Below are 18,160 nucleotides of genomic sequence, written 5' to 3' on the forward strand. Positions count from 1 at the left end.
GTGCACCTAGGCTGCAAAAAAGTGTCACACATGTTGTATCTCTGTACTCGGGAGAAGTAGGGCAATCTGTTTTGGGGTGTATTTTTACATATACCCATGCTGGGTGAGATAAATATCTTGGCAAAAGATAACTTTTCCCATTTTTTTATACAAAGTTGGCATTTGACCAAGATATTTTTCTCACCCAGCATGGGTATATGTAAAATGACACCCCAAAACACATTCCCCAACTTCTCCTGAGTACGGCGATACCAGATGTGTGACACTTTTTTGCAGCCTAGGTGGGCAAAGGGGCCCAAATTCCAATGAGTATCTTTAAGATTTCACAGGGCATTTTTTACACATTTGGATTCTAAACTACTTCACGCGCTTTAGGTCCACTAAAATGCCAGGGCAGTATAAATACCCCACAAGTGACCCCATTTTGGAAAGAAGACACCCCAATGTATTCCGTGAGGGGTATGGTGAGTTCATGTAAAATTTTATTTTTTGTCTATTTTCCAAAATGGGGTCATTTGTGGGGTGTTTCTACTGTCTGGGCATTGTAGAACCTCGGGAAACATGACAGGTGCTCAGAAAGTTAAAGTGCGTAAATTCACATTTTTGCACCATAGTTTGTAAACGCTATGGAGGAGTCCCTGTGCTTCAGTTCGGGGGCGATGAGAACAACTGAAGAAGCGGAAAACTGCACCCGGAGCTTACCTTGGGCCAGCATTTGTGGGTGCCGGGAGCTTACCTTGGGCAAGTAAGCTCTCTCTGTGTGCCTGCTGCAGTCATTACTCCCTGCTTGTGCGCCAGTAAGGAGGCGCAGCCGTGGCATCCGGACACTCAAGAGGAGTTCCTCTGGATCCTATTGGCTGCCCCGGCGGGTGACGACATTTGGGGTCCTGATGGGGCTATTCTTCTGGATCTATTTTCCTCTGAAGACATTAATGAATTGTTAAAAGCTGTCAGTCACAATGGAAATTAAAAAAGAAAGTTCAGAGGTCTGCTCTGGACAAAATGTTTTCAGGTTTAGAGGAAAAGAGTGTATTCCCGGTACATAAAAAAAACCTTTAATTTTAAGAGAATGGAAAAACCCGGATAGGAAGGTCTTCTTGTCTAGAACCATTGAAAAGAGACTGCCCGTTGTCGATGATTTAAATACAATCTTAAATTGTCCTAAAATTGATGTTTCCCTTTACAAATTGGCAAAGGGTACATCATTACAATTTGAGGATACAGAATCTCTACGCGATCCCATGGATAAAGTGGATGCAAATCTCAAAAAAAACTTGGGACGCGGCTGCATCACTTTTCAAACCTAATATTGCGGCCACTTCTGTAGCTAGATCCTTGAAAAGCTTGTTGGTGCAATTAGAAGACTTATTAAAATCAAATACACCATATGAACAGTTTGCAGATTTCTTTCCACTACTGTTAAAGGCAGTGGATTTCTTATCTGACACTACGGCGGACTCAATCAGGCTTACTGCAAGGACAACGGCTCTGGCCAATAGCTCTAGGAGAGCGCTATGGTTAAAATCATGGTCTGAGGATTTTGGCTCCAAAGCCAGCTTATGTAATATTCCCTTCTACTGAGAGTTTCTTTTTGGGAAATATTTAGAAAAAATACTGAAGAACGCTTCTGATTCAAAGAAAAGTTTCCCAGAAGATTAAAAAGAAAATAAACTAAATTTTTTATTAAAAAAAAAAAACGAATCTGTTTCAAAATAAAAAAGGGAAAACAGTTTGAAATCTACCAAATAAAATAAAGGAAAGGGATTTTATTCAACTCTTGTGATAATGACTCATCCAAGAAATGACGCCAGAGATCCGGTGGGGGGAAGATTGAGAGTTTGTAGAATCCTGGAAAAAAATTCACCAAAATCTTGGTTGATATATATTCTTTGCCAGGGTTACAGGATTCCCTTTCTCAAGGTTACCCCCCCCCCCCCCCCCCCCCCCACAAGATGTGTGAGCACTCCAGTCCAAAGCTCAGGGTCTCTTCAACTTTGTCTGGAGCAGGGGATTCTGGACTTGGTCCAGATGGAAGTTCTGGTACCAGTACTGACAAATCAAATCTGTCTGGGTTGCTACTCCACGGTATTCATGGTACCCAAACCCAGCAGAAAAATGTGTTTAATCATCAACCTCAAAAATGAAACCAGTCAATAAAATATGAAAGATTCAAAATGGAATCTATCAAATCCACGGTCAGTGTTCTACAGCAGTGTTTCCCAACCAGTGTGCCTCCAGCTGTTGCAAAACTACAACTCCCAGGATGCCTGGACAGCCTTTGGCTGTGCGGGCATGCTGGGAGTTGTAGTTTCGCAACAACTGGAGGCACACTGGTTGGGAAACACTGTTCTACAGAAAGGAGTATTTTTTTAGCATCAATATATCTAAAAGACACATATTTCCATATACCCGTTCACAAAGATTCCCAGCAATACTTAAGAATAGCAGTGTGGATTCAGGGCCAGCTAAAAGACTTCCAATTTCAGGCTCTTCCCTTCAGTATAACGACAGCGCCCAGACTTTTCACAAAAATTATGTTGGAAACATTAACGCCTCTGAGAAAAGAAAACGTCTTAATACCATACTTGGACGATCTTTTAATAGTGGGTGATATCAAAATAGACCTAGAAAACAATCTTTTGAAAACCAGAGACAGATTGAAGGACCTGAGATGGATCATAAATTGGGAGAAATCCCAGATTCTTCCCACGCAAAAGATAGTGTTCCTGGGCGTACTGTTGGATTCAGTCAATCAGATGTGTTTTTTGCCGGAGGACAAGATACAATCACAAATAAGAGTTTTCAGGGGGGGAAAAAATACCATACCATCAAACTATGACCCTCATCGGTTCCCTTACATCATGCATCCCAGCAGTGAAATGGGCCCAATTACATTCTCGACCCCTTCAGAGACAAATGTTACGTAATTTGGGATCGAACTCGGGAATCATTAGACAAGCTGATTCTAATCCCAGGGGATATCCTATTATGCCTAAAATGGTGGGGAAAAAATGCACAACTTTAAAAATAGGAGTCCCTTGGGTTGTGAGGAATCAGTTAATTCTCATTATGGACGCCAGCTTCTGGGGTTGGGGGGGCTCATCTGCAAAGTATGTTGGCCCAAGGGGAATGGTCTCAAGTCCAGAGGAGACAGACTTCAAACTACCGGGAGCTACAAGCGGTTTGGGAAGCTCTATCGTATTTATCTGTGAAGTTGAAGGGTTACAACCTACAGATCAGATCAGACAACAAAACAGTAGTGGAATACGTAAACCATCAGGGGGGAACAAAAAGCAAAATCTTACACACCTTAACCAGCAGGATTTTCTTCTGGACGGAAAATGTCTTCTCTCTATCAGCAGTCTTTCTAAAAGGGACACAACGCCAGGACGGATTATCTAAGTCGCAAAAAATTGGATCCAGGGTAGTGGAGTCTAAAAAAGGAGATATTCAACACTCTTGGCAAAAGATGGGGTACTCCACAAATAGATTTACTGCCAAAAACAAACAACGCAAAGTTGCCAGTTTACTTCTCGCTGGATCCAACGGACAAAAAGTGCGGGAACAGACACTCTTGTGATCCGGTGGAGTTTTCATTTAGCTTATTGCTTCCCACCACTGCCTCTAATTCCTAGAGTCTTGAGGAAGATAAGAGGACAGAGCGAAATTAATCCTGATACTACCAAACTGGCCGAGGAAATCATGGTATCCACTTCTGTCAAGAATGACCAAGGAGGAACCCTGGGTTCTAACGTGGTCCGAGGAACTTCTAACACAAGGCCTGATATTCCATCCCTAAGCAGTAAGTTTACACCTGTCAGCCTGCATCCTGAAAGGTTAATTTCTAAATCTAAGGGCCTATCTGATGCGGTAGTCAATACCATGCTAGCCAGCAAGAAAGGAGTGACTAATGGGATATACCAAAAAAGCTGGAAAAAATTTCTAGATGTTCTCAAAATCCTTCAACTACAGTGGGTAACATTCCATCAATTCTGGATTTTTTACAAGGATTTAACAAGGGATTTAAACCCAGCACCCTCGGAGTGCTGTCTGCATCCGTTTCTACGTTCCGTGGCCCCGCAAAAATTATGAGGCATGTCCTATTCTTGTCCGTCTTGCGGACAAGAGTAGGCATTTCTATAATGGGCCTCCTGTTCCGTTCTGCAAATTGCGGAAGGCACACGGATGGCATCCGTTTTTTGCGGACCGCAAAAGACTGCGCGGTTGTGTGCATGAGACCTTAGACCTAGAATAAGACCTAGTCGCCACTTGGGATTTGAACCTAGTTCTTTCAGGGCTCACTAATCCCCCATTTGAACCTTTGGAAATGGTGAACATTAGGCACTTGACCCTCAAGACGGTATTTCTTGTTGCAATTACCTCGGCTCACAGGGTTAATGAAATACAAGCTTTTTCTGTTGAAGAACCCTTCTTAACTGTTAGATGACAGAATTATCTTGCGATTTGATAACGTCTTTTTACCCAAAGTAGTCATCGACTTTCACAGGACGCAGGAAGTTATCCTTCCTTCATTTTGTGAAAACCCCAAGTCTGAAATGAAAAGAACTTTCCACAGTTTGGACGTAAAAAGAGGTCTTAAAATATTTATCGGAGACTAAAACTTCGAGGAAATCAAAAAACCTCTTAATTCAGTTCCTAAGGGGCAGGAAAGGGCTAAAAGCTTCTAAAGCAAGCATTGCACGTTGGTTAAAATCGGCCATTTGTGAAGCCTACAAAGTAATGGGAAAGGAATCTCCCCCTGGTTTAAAAGCACATTCTACCAGGGCAGTATCGACATCCTGGGCGGAAAAAAGGCATCCGCCTCGCTAGATCAAATGTGTAAAACTGCAACCTGGCCCAATCCCCATACTTTTGTCAAACACTACAGGGTGGATATTGATGCTAAGATGGACCTCTCATATGGGAGAAAGGTTCTTCAGGCGGTTGTCCCACCCTAAGTTATTATCTGGTAGTGCTCATTGTAAGGTGCTGTCATGGAAGTGAGGGGAAAAACTGAATTAGTCTTACCTGTAATTCCCTTTTTTACGAAACCTACATGACTGCACCATGTGTTTAATGTATATAGCTAGTTGACTTTTGTTCCAAGTTAAGGAATGGAAGTTGTGTGGTATGAATGTTGAAATTTTAGGGCCTGTTAAGTCCAGAAGACACTGAGGATGGCAAGGAGGTGGGCCCTTTTTGAAGCTTCCTGTCCCTGCCTGAAAGGAGGAGGAGGAGGATAATCTCATTGTAAGGTGCCGTCATGGAGGTTTCTTAAAAAGGGAAATACCGGTAAGACTAATTCATTTTTTTTTTTTTTTTTTTTTTTTTTTTTTTATTAAAGGCCATTTTGTGGGTAACCAAGAACACCAAATAATTTGGTTGTAATTGGTTAATTTGATAGCTTTGCTACTTGTACGGTCACTCTGTACTCGGATGCATCCAAAGCACAACACTGCCACACCGTGCGGCAGTACACTTGTAGTCTGAAGCAAATAGCATAATTAGATGTAATGCACTTTGTCTTTGTAAAAAGTTTATTTTACATTTTAGATCAGTATTTTCTCTAATTTTATTTCTCTAATTTTATTTTTTTAATTCACTTGTTATCTCATTATCTGCCGGTGGAGTAACATATTTGTACAGTTGTGGCCAAAAGTTTGGAGAATTACATAAATATTGGAAATTGGAAAAGTTGTTGCTTAAGTTTTTATAATAGCAATTTGCATATACTCCAGAATGTTATGAAGAGTGATCAGATGAATTGCATAGTCCTTCTTTGCCATGAAAATTAACTTAATCCCCCAAAAAACTTTCCACTGCATTTCATTGCTGTCATTAAAGGACCTGCTGAGATCATTTCAGTAATCGTCTTGTTAACTCAGGTGAGAATGTTGACGAGCACAAGGCTGGAGATCATTATGTCAGGTTGGGTTAAAATGGTAGACTTGACCTGTTAAAAGGAGGGTAATGCTTGAAATCCTTGTTCTTTCATTGTTAACCATGGTGACCTGCAAAGAAACGCGTGCAGCCATCATTGCGTTGCATAAAAATTGCTTCACAGGCAAGGATATTGTGGCTACTAAGATTGCACATCAACAATTTATAGGATCATCAAGAACTTCAAGGAAAGAGGTTCAATTCTTGTTAAGGCTTCAGGGCATCCAAGAAAGTCCAGCAAGCGCCAGGATCGTCTCCTAAAGAGGATTCAGCTGCGGGATCGGAGTGCCACCAGTGCAAAGCTTGCTCAGGAATGGCAGCAGGCAGGTGTGAGCACATCTGCACGCACAGTGAGGCGAAGACTTTTGGAAGATGGCTTGGTGTCAAGAAGGGCAGCAAAGAAGCCACTTCTCTCCAAACAAACATCAGAGACAGATTGATCTTCTGCAGAAAATATGGTGAATGGACTGCTGAGGACTGGGGCAAAGTCATATTCTCCGATGAAGCCTCTTTCCGATTGTTTGGGGCATCAGGAAAAAGGCTCGTCTGGAGAAGAAAAGGTGAGCGCTACCATCAGTCCTGTGTCATGCCAACAGTAAAGCATCCTGAGACCATTAATGTGTGGGGTTGCTCCTCATCCAAGGGAGTGGGCTCACTCATAATTTTGCCCAAAAACACAGCCATGAATAAAGAATGGTAACAAAACACCCTCCAACAGCAACTTCTTCCAACAGTTTGGTGAATAATGCATTTTCCAGCACGATGGAGCACCGTACCATAAGGCAAAAGTGATAACCAAGTGTCTCGGGGACCAAAAGTTTGACATTTTGGGTCCATGGCCTGGAAACTCCCAGATCTTAATCCCATTGAGAACTTGTGGTCAATCCTCAAGAGGCGGGTGGACAAACAAAAACCCACTAATTCTGACAAACTCCAAGAAGTGATTATGAAAGAATGGGTTGCCAATCAGCAAGTAATGGCCCAGAAGTTGATTGAGAGCATGCCCAGTCGAATTGCAGAGGTCCTGAAAAAGAAGGGCCAACACTGCAAATACTGACTCTTTGCATAAATGTCATGTAATTGTCGATAAAAGCCTTTGAAACGTATGAAGTGCGTGTAATTTATATTTCACTACATCACAGAAACAACTGAAACAAAGATCTAAAAGCAGTTTAGCAGCAAACTTTGTGAAAACTAATATTTGTGTCATTCTCAAAACTTTTGGCCATGACTGTACTGGTGAATAGCTTCTTATTGACTTGCATTGATCAAAAATGCTTTTGAATGAAACAGAACCCAATATGAGCAAAATATGCCTAAAGTAAATGCCACGGGCATATTAGCATGTTTTCTCATAGAATTTAAAATTGTAGCATAATACATGAGTAAATATATACATGCACACATTTTATGTTTTTCAGTTGACATTCTCAAGAAAATTGACATTCCATCAGTGTTTGTTGGAGAGGAGTCTGCAAAGATTATGCGAGACCAATTTACTTGGGATAAAGGGTAAGGGTCTAGTGGCTTTTGCTTTGATCAATAATGGTGTACATGTGCACATGATGGAAAGTATAACGGGTAACAACTACATGAGTGCTTCTAGAACTTGAAGTCCCTTCTAGAAAAGTGTGTTGGCCATGCCATAGTGTATGAATTAATGGATCCCAGCTCTTGTTGTTCCTCTGTAGGTCCTCCCATGTATTGAGTACTGCTGAAGACGAGGGTGCAGTGATATAACAGATGAATCCATTCAATGATTAACCCCTTCACGACTGCCATACGGCTATCTGCACATACCCCCAGATTTTTACAGCGCTTGGATTAAAGCTTCTGCCCCTGCACTGCCACTGTCACAGGCAGTGCAGAGGGCAGTAATGCTGGCAAGGGACCAATTAGTGGTCCCTTGCCGACAATCGATTCGAATCCGATCGTGGCAGTGTAAAAATGCTGGTTTCAGGCTCTGATCTGACGGAAAAATCTGAAAGTTGATTTTATGATTTAAAAGTGGCATACCATGAATAAAACCAATATAAATTTGGTATCACCATAACCGTATCAACCCACAGAATAAAAGTATCTTATCGAATATACCACATGGAGAATACCTTTCCATTTGAATTCAGCCGTCTGCCCACAGAGCAGTTTGCGACCACATATGGAGTGTTGCCCCGTATTCAGAAGAAAATGGGTAACCAATTATGGTGGTCATTTGCTCCTGTTATCCCTTGTTGAAGTGAAAAATTTGGCCTTAAGGGACTTTTTCTTGTAAGAAATATATATTTTTTATTTTCACAGTGGTGTTAATAAATATTATGAAACACCTCTGAGGTCAAGGACTTTTGGGGGGTTTCTACGGTAGGGGTGCCCTAGTGTGCCTTCAAATATGACATGACACCCAAAAGCCGTTCTAGCAAAATCTGCTCTCCAAAAACCATATGTTACTTCTTTCCTTCTGGACCCTGCGGTGTGGCAATACAGCTGTTTGCGAACATAAATGGGTTGTTTTTGTAAACTGCAGAACCAGGGTAATAAATATTGAGGTTCGTTTTGCTGTTATAGGAAAAAATGGATTAAAATTAAAAACCTCCACAAAAATTTTAAATTTCACCTCCATTTTCCCTTAATTCTTTCGGAACACCGAAAGGGTTAACATAGTGTGTAGAAACAGTTTTGAATAATTTGAGGGGTGTAGTTTCTAAAATGAGATAATTTATGGGTGGTTTCTATTATATAAGGACCTCAAAATGACTTCAGAACTGAAAATTTTACCGAAAATTGCTTCTTAAATTCTTGTAATGTCCTAAAAATAAAATTGAATATTCAAAATGATGCCAACATAAAGTAGACATATAGGGAATATTAAGTAAAAACTATATTTTGAGGTATCACTATCTGCCTTTTTAAGGTGTAGAAATAAAAATTTTGACTATTTTTTATTTTATTTATTTGTAAAGGTAAAACATATCGACCCAAATTTGCCCCTAACATAGTATAAGATGTCACGAGAAAACAATCTTAGAATGGTTTGGATAAAAAAAAAAAGCATTCCAAAGTTAATAACTCATAAAGTGACACGTCAGATTTGCAAAATTAAACCTGGTCACGAAGGTGAAAAATGACTTTGTCTTGAAAGGGTTAAAGGGGTTATCAAATATCATGAACTGTCTCCCCCCATGTGCCAGGCCCCTCACGCTAAATATACTTACCCCGCTCCCTGCGCTGCTCCTGGTCCAGCAGGGTAAGTATATTCCCTGTGAGGGGCCCGGCACATTGGGGGGGGGGGGGGGGCAGTTAATGATATTGGATAACTCCTTTAACTGCAGAGTTATAAAACTCCCCTGATTCACACTAAAGACCCCTATATCCCTTACTGTTTCGTTGGCTGAACCTTATGGGAATGGTGGGTTTGGCCAACAATTTAATGTTTATGGGGATCTTCCAACAGATTATGTTATGAGGAGACAAGTTTACATAGAAACATAGAATGTGTCGGCAGATAAGAACCATTTGGCCCATCTAGTCTGCCCAATATATCTGAATCCTATGAATAGTCCCTGGTCCTATCTTATATGAAGGATAGCCTTATGCCTATCCCATGCATGCTTAAACTCCTTCACTGTATTTGCCGCTACCACTTCTGCAGGAAGGCTATTCCATGCATCCACTACTCTCTCAGTAAAGTAATACTTCCTTATATTACTTTTAAACCTTTGCCCCTCTAATTTAAAACTGTGTCCTCTTGTGGTAGTTTTTCTTCTTTTAAATATTCTCTCCTCTTTTACCTTGTTGATTCCCTTTATGTATTTAAAAGTTTCTATCAAATCCCCTCTGTCTCTTCTTTCTTCCAAGCTATACATATTAAGGTCTTTTAACCTTTCCTGGTAAGTTTTATCCTGCAATCCATGTACTAGTTTAGTAGCTCTTCTCTGAACTCTCTCTAGAGTATCTATATCCTTCTGGAGATATGGCCTCCAGTACTGCGCACAATACTCCAAGTGAGGTCTCACCAGTGTTCTGTACAGCGGCATAAGCACTTCACTCTTTCTACTGCTTATACCTCTCCCTATACATCCAAGCATTCTGCTGGCATTTCGTGCTGCTTTATTACATTGTCTTCCCACCTTTAAGTCTTCTGAAATAATTACTCCTAAATCCCTTTCCTCAGATACTGAGGTCAGGACTGTGTCAAATATTCTATATTCTGCCCTTGGGTTTTTACGCCCCAGGTGCATTATCTTGCACTTATCCACATTAAATTTCAGTTGCCAGAGTTCTGACCATTCTTCTAGTTTTCCTAAATCCTTTTCCATTTGGCGTTTCCCTCCAGGAACATCAACCCTGTTACATATCTTTGTGTCATCAGCAAAAAGACAAACCTTACCATCGAGGCCTTTTGCAATATCACTTATGAAGATATTAAACAAAATTGGTCCCAGTACAGATCCCTGTGGAATCCCACTGGTAACATGACCTTGTTTTGAATGTTCTCCATTGACTACAACCCTCTGTTGTCTGTCACTCAGCCACTGCCTAATCCACTCAACAATATGGGAGTCCATGCTCAATGACTGCAGTTTATTGATAAGTCTTCTATGTGGGACAGTGTCAAAAGCCTTACTAAAATCTAGATATGCGATGTCTACTGCACCTCCACCGTCTATTATTTTAGTCACCCAGTCAAAAAATTCTATAAGATTTGTTTGACATGATCTCCCTGAAGTAAACCCATGCTGTTTTTCATCTTGCAATCCATGGGATTTTAGATGTTCCACAATCCTATCCTTTAATAGGGTTTCCATTAATTTGCCTACTATTGATGTCAGACTCACTGGTCTATAGTTGCTCGATTCCTCCTTACTACCTTTCTTGTGAATGGGCACGACATTTGCCAATTTCCAATCTTCCGGGACGACTCCTGTTACTAATGATTGGTTAAATAAATCTGTTAGCGGTTTTGCCAGCTCACCACTAAGCTCTTTTAATAATTTTGGGTGTATCTCATCAGGCCCCTGTGACTTATTTGTCTTCACTTTAGACAGCAAACTTAGAACATCTTCCTCTGTAAAGACACATGCATCAAACGATTTAATAGTCATCCTTTCTAGTGGAGGTCCTTCTCCTTCTTTTTCTTTTGTAAAAACTGAACAGAAGTATTCATTAAGGCAGTCGGCTAGCCCTTTATTCTCTTCTACATACCTTCCGTCCTTTATTTTTAATTTAGTTATTCCTTGTTTTAATTTCCTTTTTTCATTTATATATCTGAAGAATGTCTTTTTTCATAGACTGAGCTAGTTTTTCTTCTGCCTGAGCTTTAGAAGTTCTTATAACTTGCTTGGCCTCTTTCTGCCTAATCTTGTAGATTTCCTTATCTTCATTGCTCTGGTTTTTTTTATAATTACAAAATGCTAGCTTTTTATTTTTAATGATTTGGGCCACTTCTGCTGAGTACCACAGTGGTCTCTTCCTTTTTTTGCTTTTACTGACAAGTCTAATGCAATTTTCTGTTGCCTTCAATAATGCACCTTTTAAGTAGTCCCATTTCTCCTGGACTCCATGTAATCCGTTCCAGTCTGATAAGGACTCATTTATGACTAATTTCATTTTTGAAAAGTCTGTTTTTCTAAAATCTAAAACTTTTGTTTTTGTGTGGTGGGACTCTTTCACAGTTCTTATATTAAACCACACTGACTGGTGATCACTAGATCCCAAGGTTTCGCCTACAATGACATCATATACTGAATCCCCATTTGTGAATATCAAATCCAAAATGGCCTCCCTCCGGGTTGGCTCCTCAACCATTTGTTGTAGGGATAACCCCAGTAGGGAATTTAGAATATCTGTACTCCTGGTAGAACTTGCTATTTTGGTTTTCCAGTTTATATCTGGAAGATTGAAATCTCCCATAATGATAACTTCTCCTTTCATTGTCATTTTAGCTATTTCTTCAACTAGTAGATCATCTAGTTCTTTAACTTGATCAGGTGGTCTATATATCACACCTACACGAGTTACTGCATGATTAGCAAACTGCAACGTAACCCAAACTGACTCTATGTTGGCCTCACCAACTTGTATTAGGCTAGATTTAATGCTATCTTTCACATACAGGGCCACTCCTCCTCCTTTCTTGCCTTCTGTCTCTTCTGTATAAAGAGTACCCTGGTATGGTTATGTCCCAGTCATTTCTTTCATTAAACCATGTCTCCGTAACAGCCACTAAATCTACATTCTCAGATGCCATTATTGACCCAAGTTCATTGATTTTTTTACCTAAACTGCGAGCATTTGTAGAGAGGACTCGGAGCTTATCATTTCTTACCCTCTGTGCTTCTGACCTGTTCTGGCATTGTTTCGGGGGGCAATTGGACTCTTTTATTTTCACTCTTTTGCCCCCCCTTCCTAGTTTAAATACTCTTTTGCAAATTCTTGGAGTTGTTCACTAAGTACATTTGTTCCTTTGAGAGAAAGATGCAAACCATCTTTTTTGTACAGTTCCTTTCTATTCCAAGTAGAGCTATTTTGAGAAACAAAGCCAAATCCTTGCTCTTGACACCATTTACCAAGCCATATGTTGAACTCCTTTATGCGCCTCTGCCTATCATTCTGAACATTATGCACAGGCAGAACTTCAGAAAATGAAATGGTGGATGCAAAATCCTGTACGTCATTACCAAGTGTGATAAAAGATTTTTTCACCTCTGACACTTCATTGCAAGCCAGGTCATTTGTCCCTAGATGGACAAGAACATCCACGTCCCCTTCCTGCTTTGCTTGCTTAACAATATTAATAATACATCTTCTATCTCTTCTAGCAGTAGCCCCAGGGAGACATCTCACAAAACCATTTTCTTTAAGCTCCACACTTCTTATGATTGAATCACCCAGCAACAGCTGGATCCTTTGAGACTTCACTTTATCTTTTTTGTCCTTGGCTGCAGTCTTGCATACATTAGACATAGGAGTCGATGGTTTCTCACCCTCTGTGCTTGAGTCCATATTCATGTTGTCCTTACATTCTGAGTGCTGCAAATGAATTTTGGAGAATCACCGACTGTGGGACATGTCTTCTATCCACCACTCTAAGTCTTCCAGAACCTACAGTAACCCATCTGCCATTTCTGGGGGTCCTCTGTGGCAGTGGCATTGCATCAGTCCTAGCTGGAGTTTGTTTAACAGATAATGTAAATATCTTAGATTTCAAAAAAGTTTCAGGTCAACTGAATTTTTTTTCACATGATCATTTTGTTCTCTCAGAAGATAAGCCACTGCCAGAAGTGTCTTGTAGCGACTTTCTCCTGTGTCCCCCTTGACAACATGTACAGTTGTGTTCAAAATAGCAGTGTGTTTAAAAAAGTGAATAAAGATCAAAATGCTTATAATGGCTTTTATTTCCATACACACAATGCATTGGGGACACTACACATTCTATTCCAAATCAAAACATTAAGAAAAATGTATATCAAATTTGTGGTGAATATTAGACTGTTAAAAAAAAAAAATAGCAGTGTTTTGTATTCTTCTTTACAAACCCAAACATTCACTATATAAACTGAAAAATGTTTGAAGATGTTGTTTTCCTTTGAATCACTGGACTAATATTTAGTTGTATAACCGCTGTTTCTGAGAACTGCTGTACATCTGTGTTGCATGGAGTCAACCAACTTCTGGCCCCTGTGAACAGGTATTCCAGCCCAGGATGATTGGACCACATTCCACAGTTCTTCTCTTTCTTGGTTTTGCCTCAGAAACTGCATTTTATTTTTTATGTCACCCCACAAGCTTTCTATTAGATTAAGATCTGGTTATTGGGCTGGCCACTCCATAACGTCAATCTTGTTGGTCTGGAACCAAGATTGTGCACATTTACTGGTGTGTTTGGGGTCGTTGTCTTGTTGGAACACCCATTTCAAGGGCATTTCCTCTTCAGCATCAGGCAGCATGACCTCTTCAAGTATTCTGATGTATTCAAACTGATCCATGATCCCTGGTATGCGATAAATAGGCCCAACACCTTTGTATGAGAAACATCCCCATATTATGATGCCTGCGCCACCATGCTTCCCTGTCTTCACAGTGTACTGTGGCTTGAATTCAGTGTTGAGTGATCGTCTGACAAACTGTCTCCGGCCACTAGACCCAAAAAGAACAATCTTACTTTCATCAGTCCACAAAATGTCTCTTTAGGCCAGTCAATGTGCTCTTTGGCAAATTGTAACCTCTTCAGTGCAGTTTTTTTTTTTTTTTTTTCAACAGTGGGACTTTGTGGGGGCTTCTTGCAGGTAGCTTGGCTTCACATAGGCATCTTCTAATTGTAACAGTACTCACAGGTAACTTTAGACCTTCTTTGATCTTCCTGGAGCTGATTGTTGGCTGAGTCCTTGCCATTTTGGCTATTCTTCTTTCCCTTCGAATGGTAGTTTTTCGCTTTCTTCCATGTTTTTCAGGTTTTGGTTGCCATTTTAAAGCATTTGTAATCATTTTAGCTAAGCAGCCAATCATTTTCTGCACTTCTTTATATGTTTTCCCCTCTCCAATCAACTTTTTAATCATCGTATGCTGTTCTTCTGAACAATGTCTGGAATGACCCATTTTCCTCAAATTCAGAGAGCAATGCACTGTAACCAGCATGTACAACATTTGCTGCATTCCTTTCTTTAAATAAAGGCCATAATTGCCACCTGTTTTTCAAAGAATGAATGACCTCACTCATTGAACTCCACACTGCTATTATCTTGAACATGCCCCTTTCAATTTGTGATTTAATTACACAGAATTAGCAGCATGCATGTCATGACTGTAGGGTCTGTTGGATTTTTATTACTCTACCACACCTGCTAGTAAATTATTTGCCATGTAGCAATATCAAAAAACGGTGATTGATCAGGTTAGTGATGTCTGACTGCTATTATTTTGAACACAACCGTATATGCTTGGCCAAACCAACTGTGCATACGAATGAGGAAATTCAGCTGATAGCTATTGAATGTGTTTGGCCAGCATAGCTGGCTATACTATCTGTGTGAAGAGCAGTGTGAAGCAGCAAGGACTAATAGGGATAAACATATCACAAGCAGGAACTAGTGGAGACGGAATGAAACAGCATCACACAGGAATACACGGAGACTGCAGTGTGAATTAGGGGACAGATGTTGACTTTCCATTTGCCTCTTGCATCACATTGCACTTGCTCAACTAGCAGCAAGTGAAAGTGTAGGCTCCATTAGGTGAATCATATAAGAGGGGCAAGAAATATTCAAGTGTGTGCAGTATCTCACAAAAGCGAGTACACCCCTCACATTTTTGTAAATATTTTGTCTTTTCATGGGACAACACTGAAAATATGACACTTTGATACAATGTAAAGTAGTTAGTGTACAGCTTGTATAACAGTGTAAATTTGGTGTGCCCTCAAAATAACTCAACACACAGCCATTAAAGGGGTTATCCGAGTAATGAAAACAAATTTAAAAATATTATAAAACTCATCACATCAGGACTTGCATATAAATTAAAGAGGACCTTTCACTACCCAGGCTGTGAGCTCTGCTCTGTGATTGGCCAGTGCTACAGCAGAACAAGGGCAGACTCCGCCTACCATAACTTTGTGACCGGAGATACCGGAGGGCATAGCATGAGAACGGAGCGGCGCCCAGGGATAATAGTAAGTGCAGTGAGATCCCCGGGCGCCGCTCCCCATGTCTGTATTCTTAGTTCAGTGTCATAATTGGTGAAAGGTCCTCTTTAAGGCAGTGCTGGAAAATGTGGCCCCACAAAATATTGACACTTTGGACACAATTTGGCGATTTTCACTTAGGGGTGTACTCACTTCTGTTGCCAGCGGTTTAGACATTAATGGCTGTGTGTTGAGTTATTTTGAGGGCACACCAAATGTACACTGTTATACAAGCTGCACACTGACTACTTTACATTGTGTCAAAGATAATATATAATCACTTTTTATTTATTTTATTTTTTGCATAGTGCATACATTGAATTGATGCCAGATGGAAACCTTCCTTTGGAATACTACTTGATACCGTTTCTAATCATTGTTGGGATTTGTCTGGTGCTAATCGTCATTTTTATGGTATGTAGCACAGTTTGGACTTTTTATTTTTTATATTTTTTTTATATCGTTGATTATGAAGATAATTTACATATCTGTATAAAAGATGCTCATATTACAGTCATGAGAAACACAAAGTACACCTACCTTGATTTCTATGGTAGTATGTACCAGGACATAATAAAAATGTATGTTAAATGTAATAGTTGTATCTGCGCCATCACAGTATGTCCTTTCTCTGTGAGCAGCTGTACACAGAGCCGCTGCTGAGTACCTGAAAGATGACGGTTGCCTCGATCCACAAAATAAATATATATCAAATACAAAAGTGAGGTATCAGCGCTGGAATAAAGACATGGGGCACAATCGAATAATGAATACCTGTTCAGCTGGATGTCGGTTCGGAAACCACGTCTTAGTGCGGGATGGGTAGCAGTTCTTCTTGCTCTACTTCAAAAAAGGCGGACGCCGCTCCGGCCGGCAGCTGGCACGCGCACGAAGGAGCGTGATGGTGAAGGAATCCGGAGGCACAGCGTGTGACATCACAACTATTAAACTATCAGTCTATAAACTATATAAATACTGAAATTAACACAATTTCTAGGTTTTAAATCCGGTTCATGTATGTACAGATTATACACTGACATTGCTGATGTGATATATGTATTAGGCTACTTTCACACTCGCGTTTTATGCCGATCCGTCATGGATGGATCCGTTCAGATAATACAACAGTTTGCATCCGTTTAGAACGGATCCGTTTGTATTATCTTTAACATGGCCAAGACGGATCCGTTTTCTATTGTGCCAGATTGTGTTGGTGAAAATGTTTGGCTCAGTTTCAGCAGCGTTTTGGTGTCCGTCTCCAAAGCGGAATTGAGACTGAACTGATGCATTCTGAGAGGATCCTTTTCCATTCAGAATGCATTAGAGTGCAAACTGATCCGTTTTGGACCGCTTGTGAGAGCTCTGAACGGATCTCACAAACGGAAAGCCAAAACGCCAGTGTGAAAGTAGACTTACAGTGGGTTATGTGGTTTTAGAGCTTGTTTAGGGTGTTTTAAATATTTTGTGATGCCCTATGGAGTATATATGTGTGATGTGCCATGGAGGTTATGTCCTAGAAGAAGCCATCAGATAAAACTTGAGTTGGACAAGGAGGCACGTTGGGGGAATTTTATCAAGACTGGTGTCCTGCTTCAGCTGTGATTTATGCCAGTTTCAGCCCCCTTACGCCAAGTCCAGCCCCTTATCTTGCCACTTTTTGTGATATGTGCTTTTTAACAGATGTGTTATGATACATCTTCCTTCTGGAGAAGTGGAGTTTGCAGTGCTCCATCTTTTTCTGTTCCAGAGCTTTAATCCAGTAGAGCTGTAGCTTCAAGTAGTAATCTGTGTTTGACGAGACAACCAACTTGTTTAGCTGGATATTGAAACCATCAATAGACTGAAGATGCAATATTCCTGATGAGTCTTTGACTTTAGTTTCTGACTGCCTAATAATGATTTGCATTTTATGCGACTTATTATAAGGCCTCTTGCACACGACCGTATGGGTTTTTCTTTTTCTTTTTTTTCTTTTTGTATTTTTCAGCTTTTAGTGATTGTGCTGCATCAGAGACTTAGTTGCAGCTTTCTTTGGTGAATTTTGGATATTGGCTAATATTGAATATTAAATGGATATTGGATAAAGGAGAGATGGATATTCTAACATCCTACGTTCGAGTCAAAGCATCCCAATGACATTTTGAGATAAGCAGACCATGAGAATGAAGCATTTCTGATTTTGTATCTGCATTCTTTTTCTACAAACATAGATCACTAAGTTTGTGCAAGATCGACACCGAGCAAGAAGGAACAGACTGCACAAAGACCAGTTGAAAAAACTACCCATTCATAAATTTAAGAAAGGTAAGATCATGAGATGTGGGTCGATGTGATACAGCATTCCAGGTAACGCTATTCATCTTCTATTATGGGCATATTACACTTGTTCATAAATCGTTCTCCGTTACAATTCTTCTAGCACAGGTATGGGTAGGAATTACTATACTTATATTTCTAATCTGGAATGTCACCACATCCACCATGCTGTAACAGCAGTGGTATTTGTTGATTTAAATGTGACTTTCTGTCACTTTTTAAGAGGAA

The 18,160-nt window shown here is 40.2% G+C and overlaps 1 protein-coding gene across 2 annotated transcripts in view; it reads left to right on the forward strand.

Annotated features, from left to right (window-relative positions):
* The window catches only part of RNF13 (ring finger protein 13), a 99,534-nt gene that overhangs the window by 70,776 nt on the left and 10,598 nt on the right, over positions 1-18,160 (forward strand). For both annotated transcript variants that reach the window (XM_044290374.1, XM_044290376.1), the window contains 3 exons: positions 7,362-7,452; positions 15,925-16,030; positions 17,827-17,920. In XM_044290374.1, coding sequence (XP_044146309.1) covers positions 7,362-7,452; positions 15,925-16,030; positions 17,827-17,920 — 291 coding nt within the window. The remainder of the gene's footprint in view (positions 1-7,361; positions 7,453-15,924; positions 16,031-17,826; positions 17,921-18,160) is intronic.

The sequence above is a fragment of the Bufo gargarizans genome, chromosome 4 (assembly GCF_014858855.1).
Source record: "Bufo gargarizans isolate SCDJY-AF-19 chromosome 4, ASM1485885v1, whole genome shotgun sequence".
Classification (NCBI taxonomy): Eukaryota; Metazoa; Chordata; class Amphibia; order Anura; family Bufonidae; genus Bufo; species Bufo gargarizans.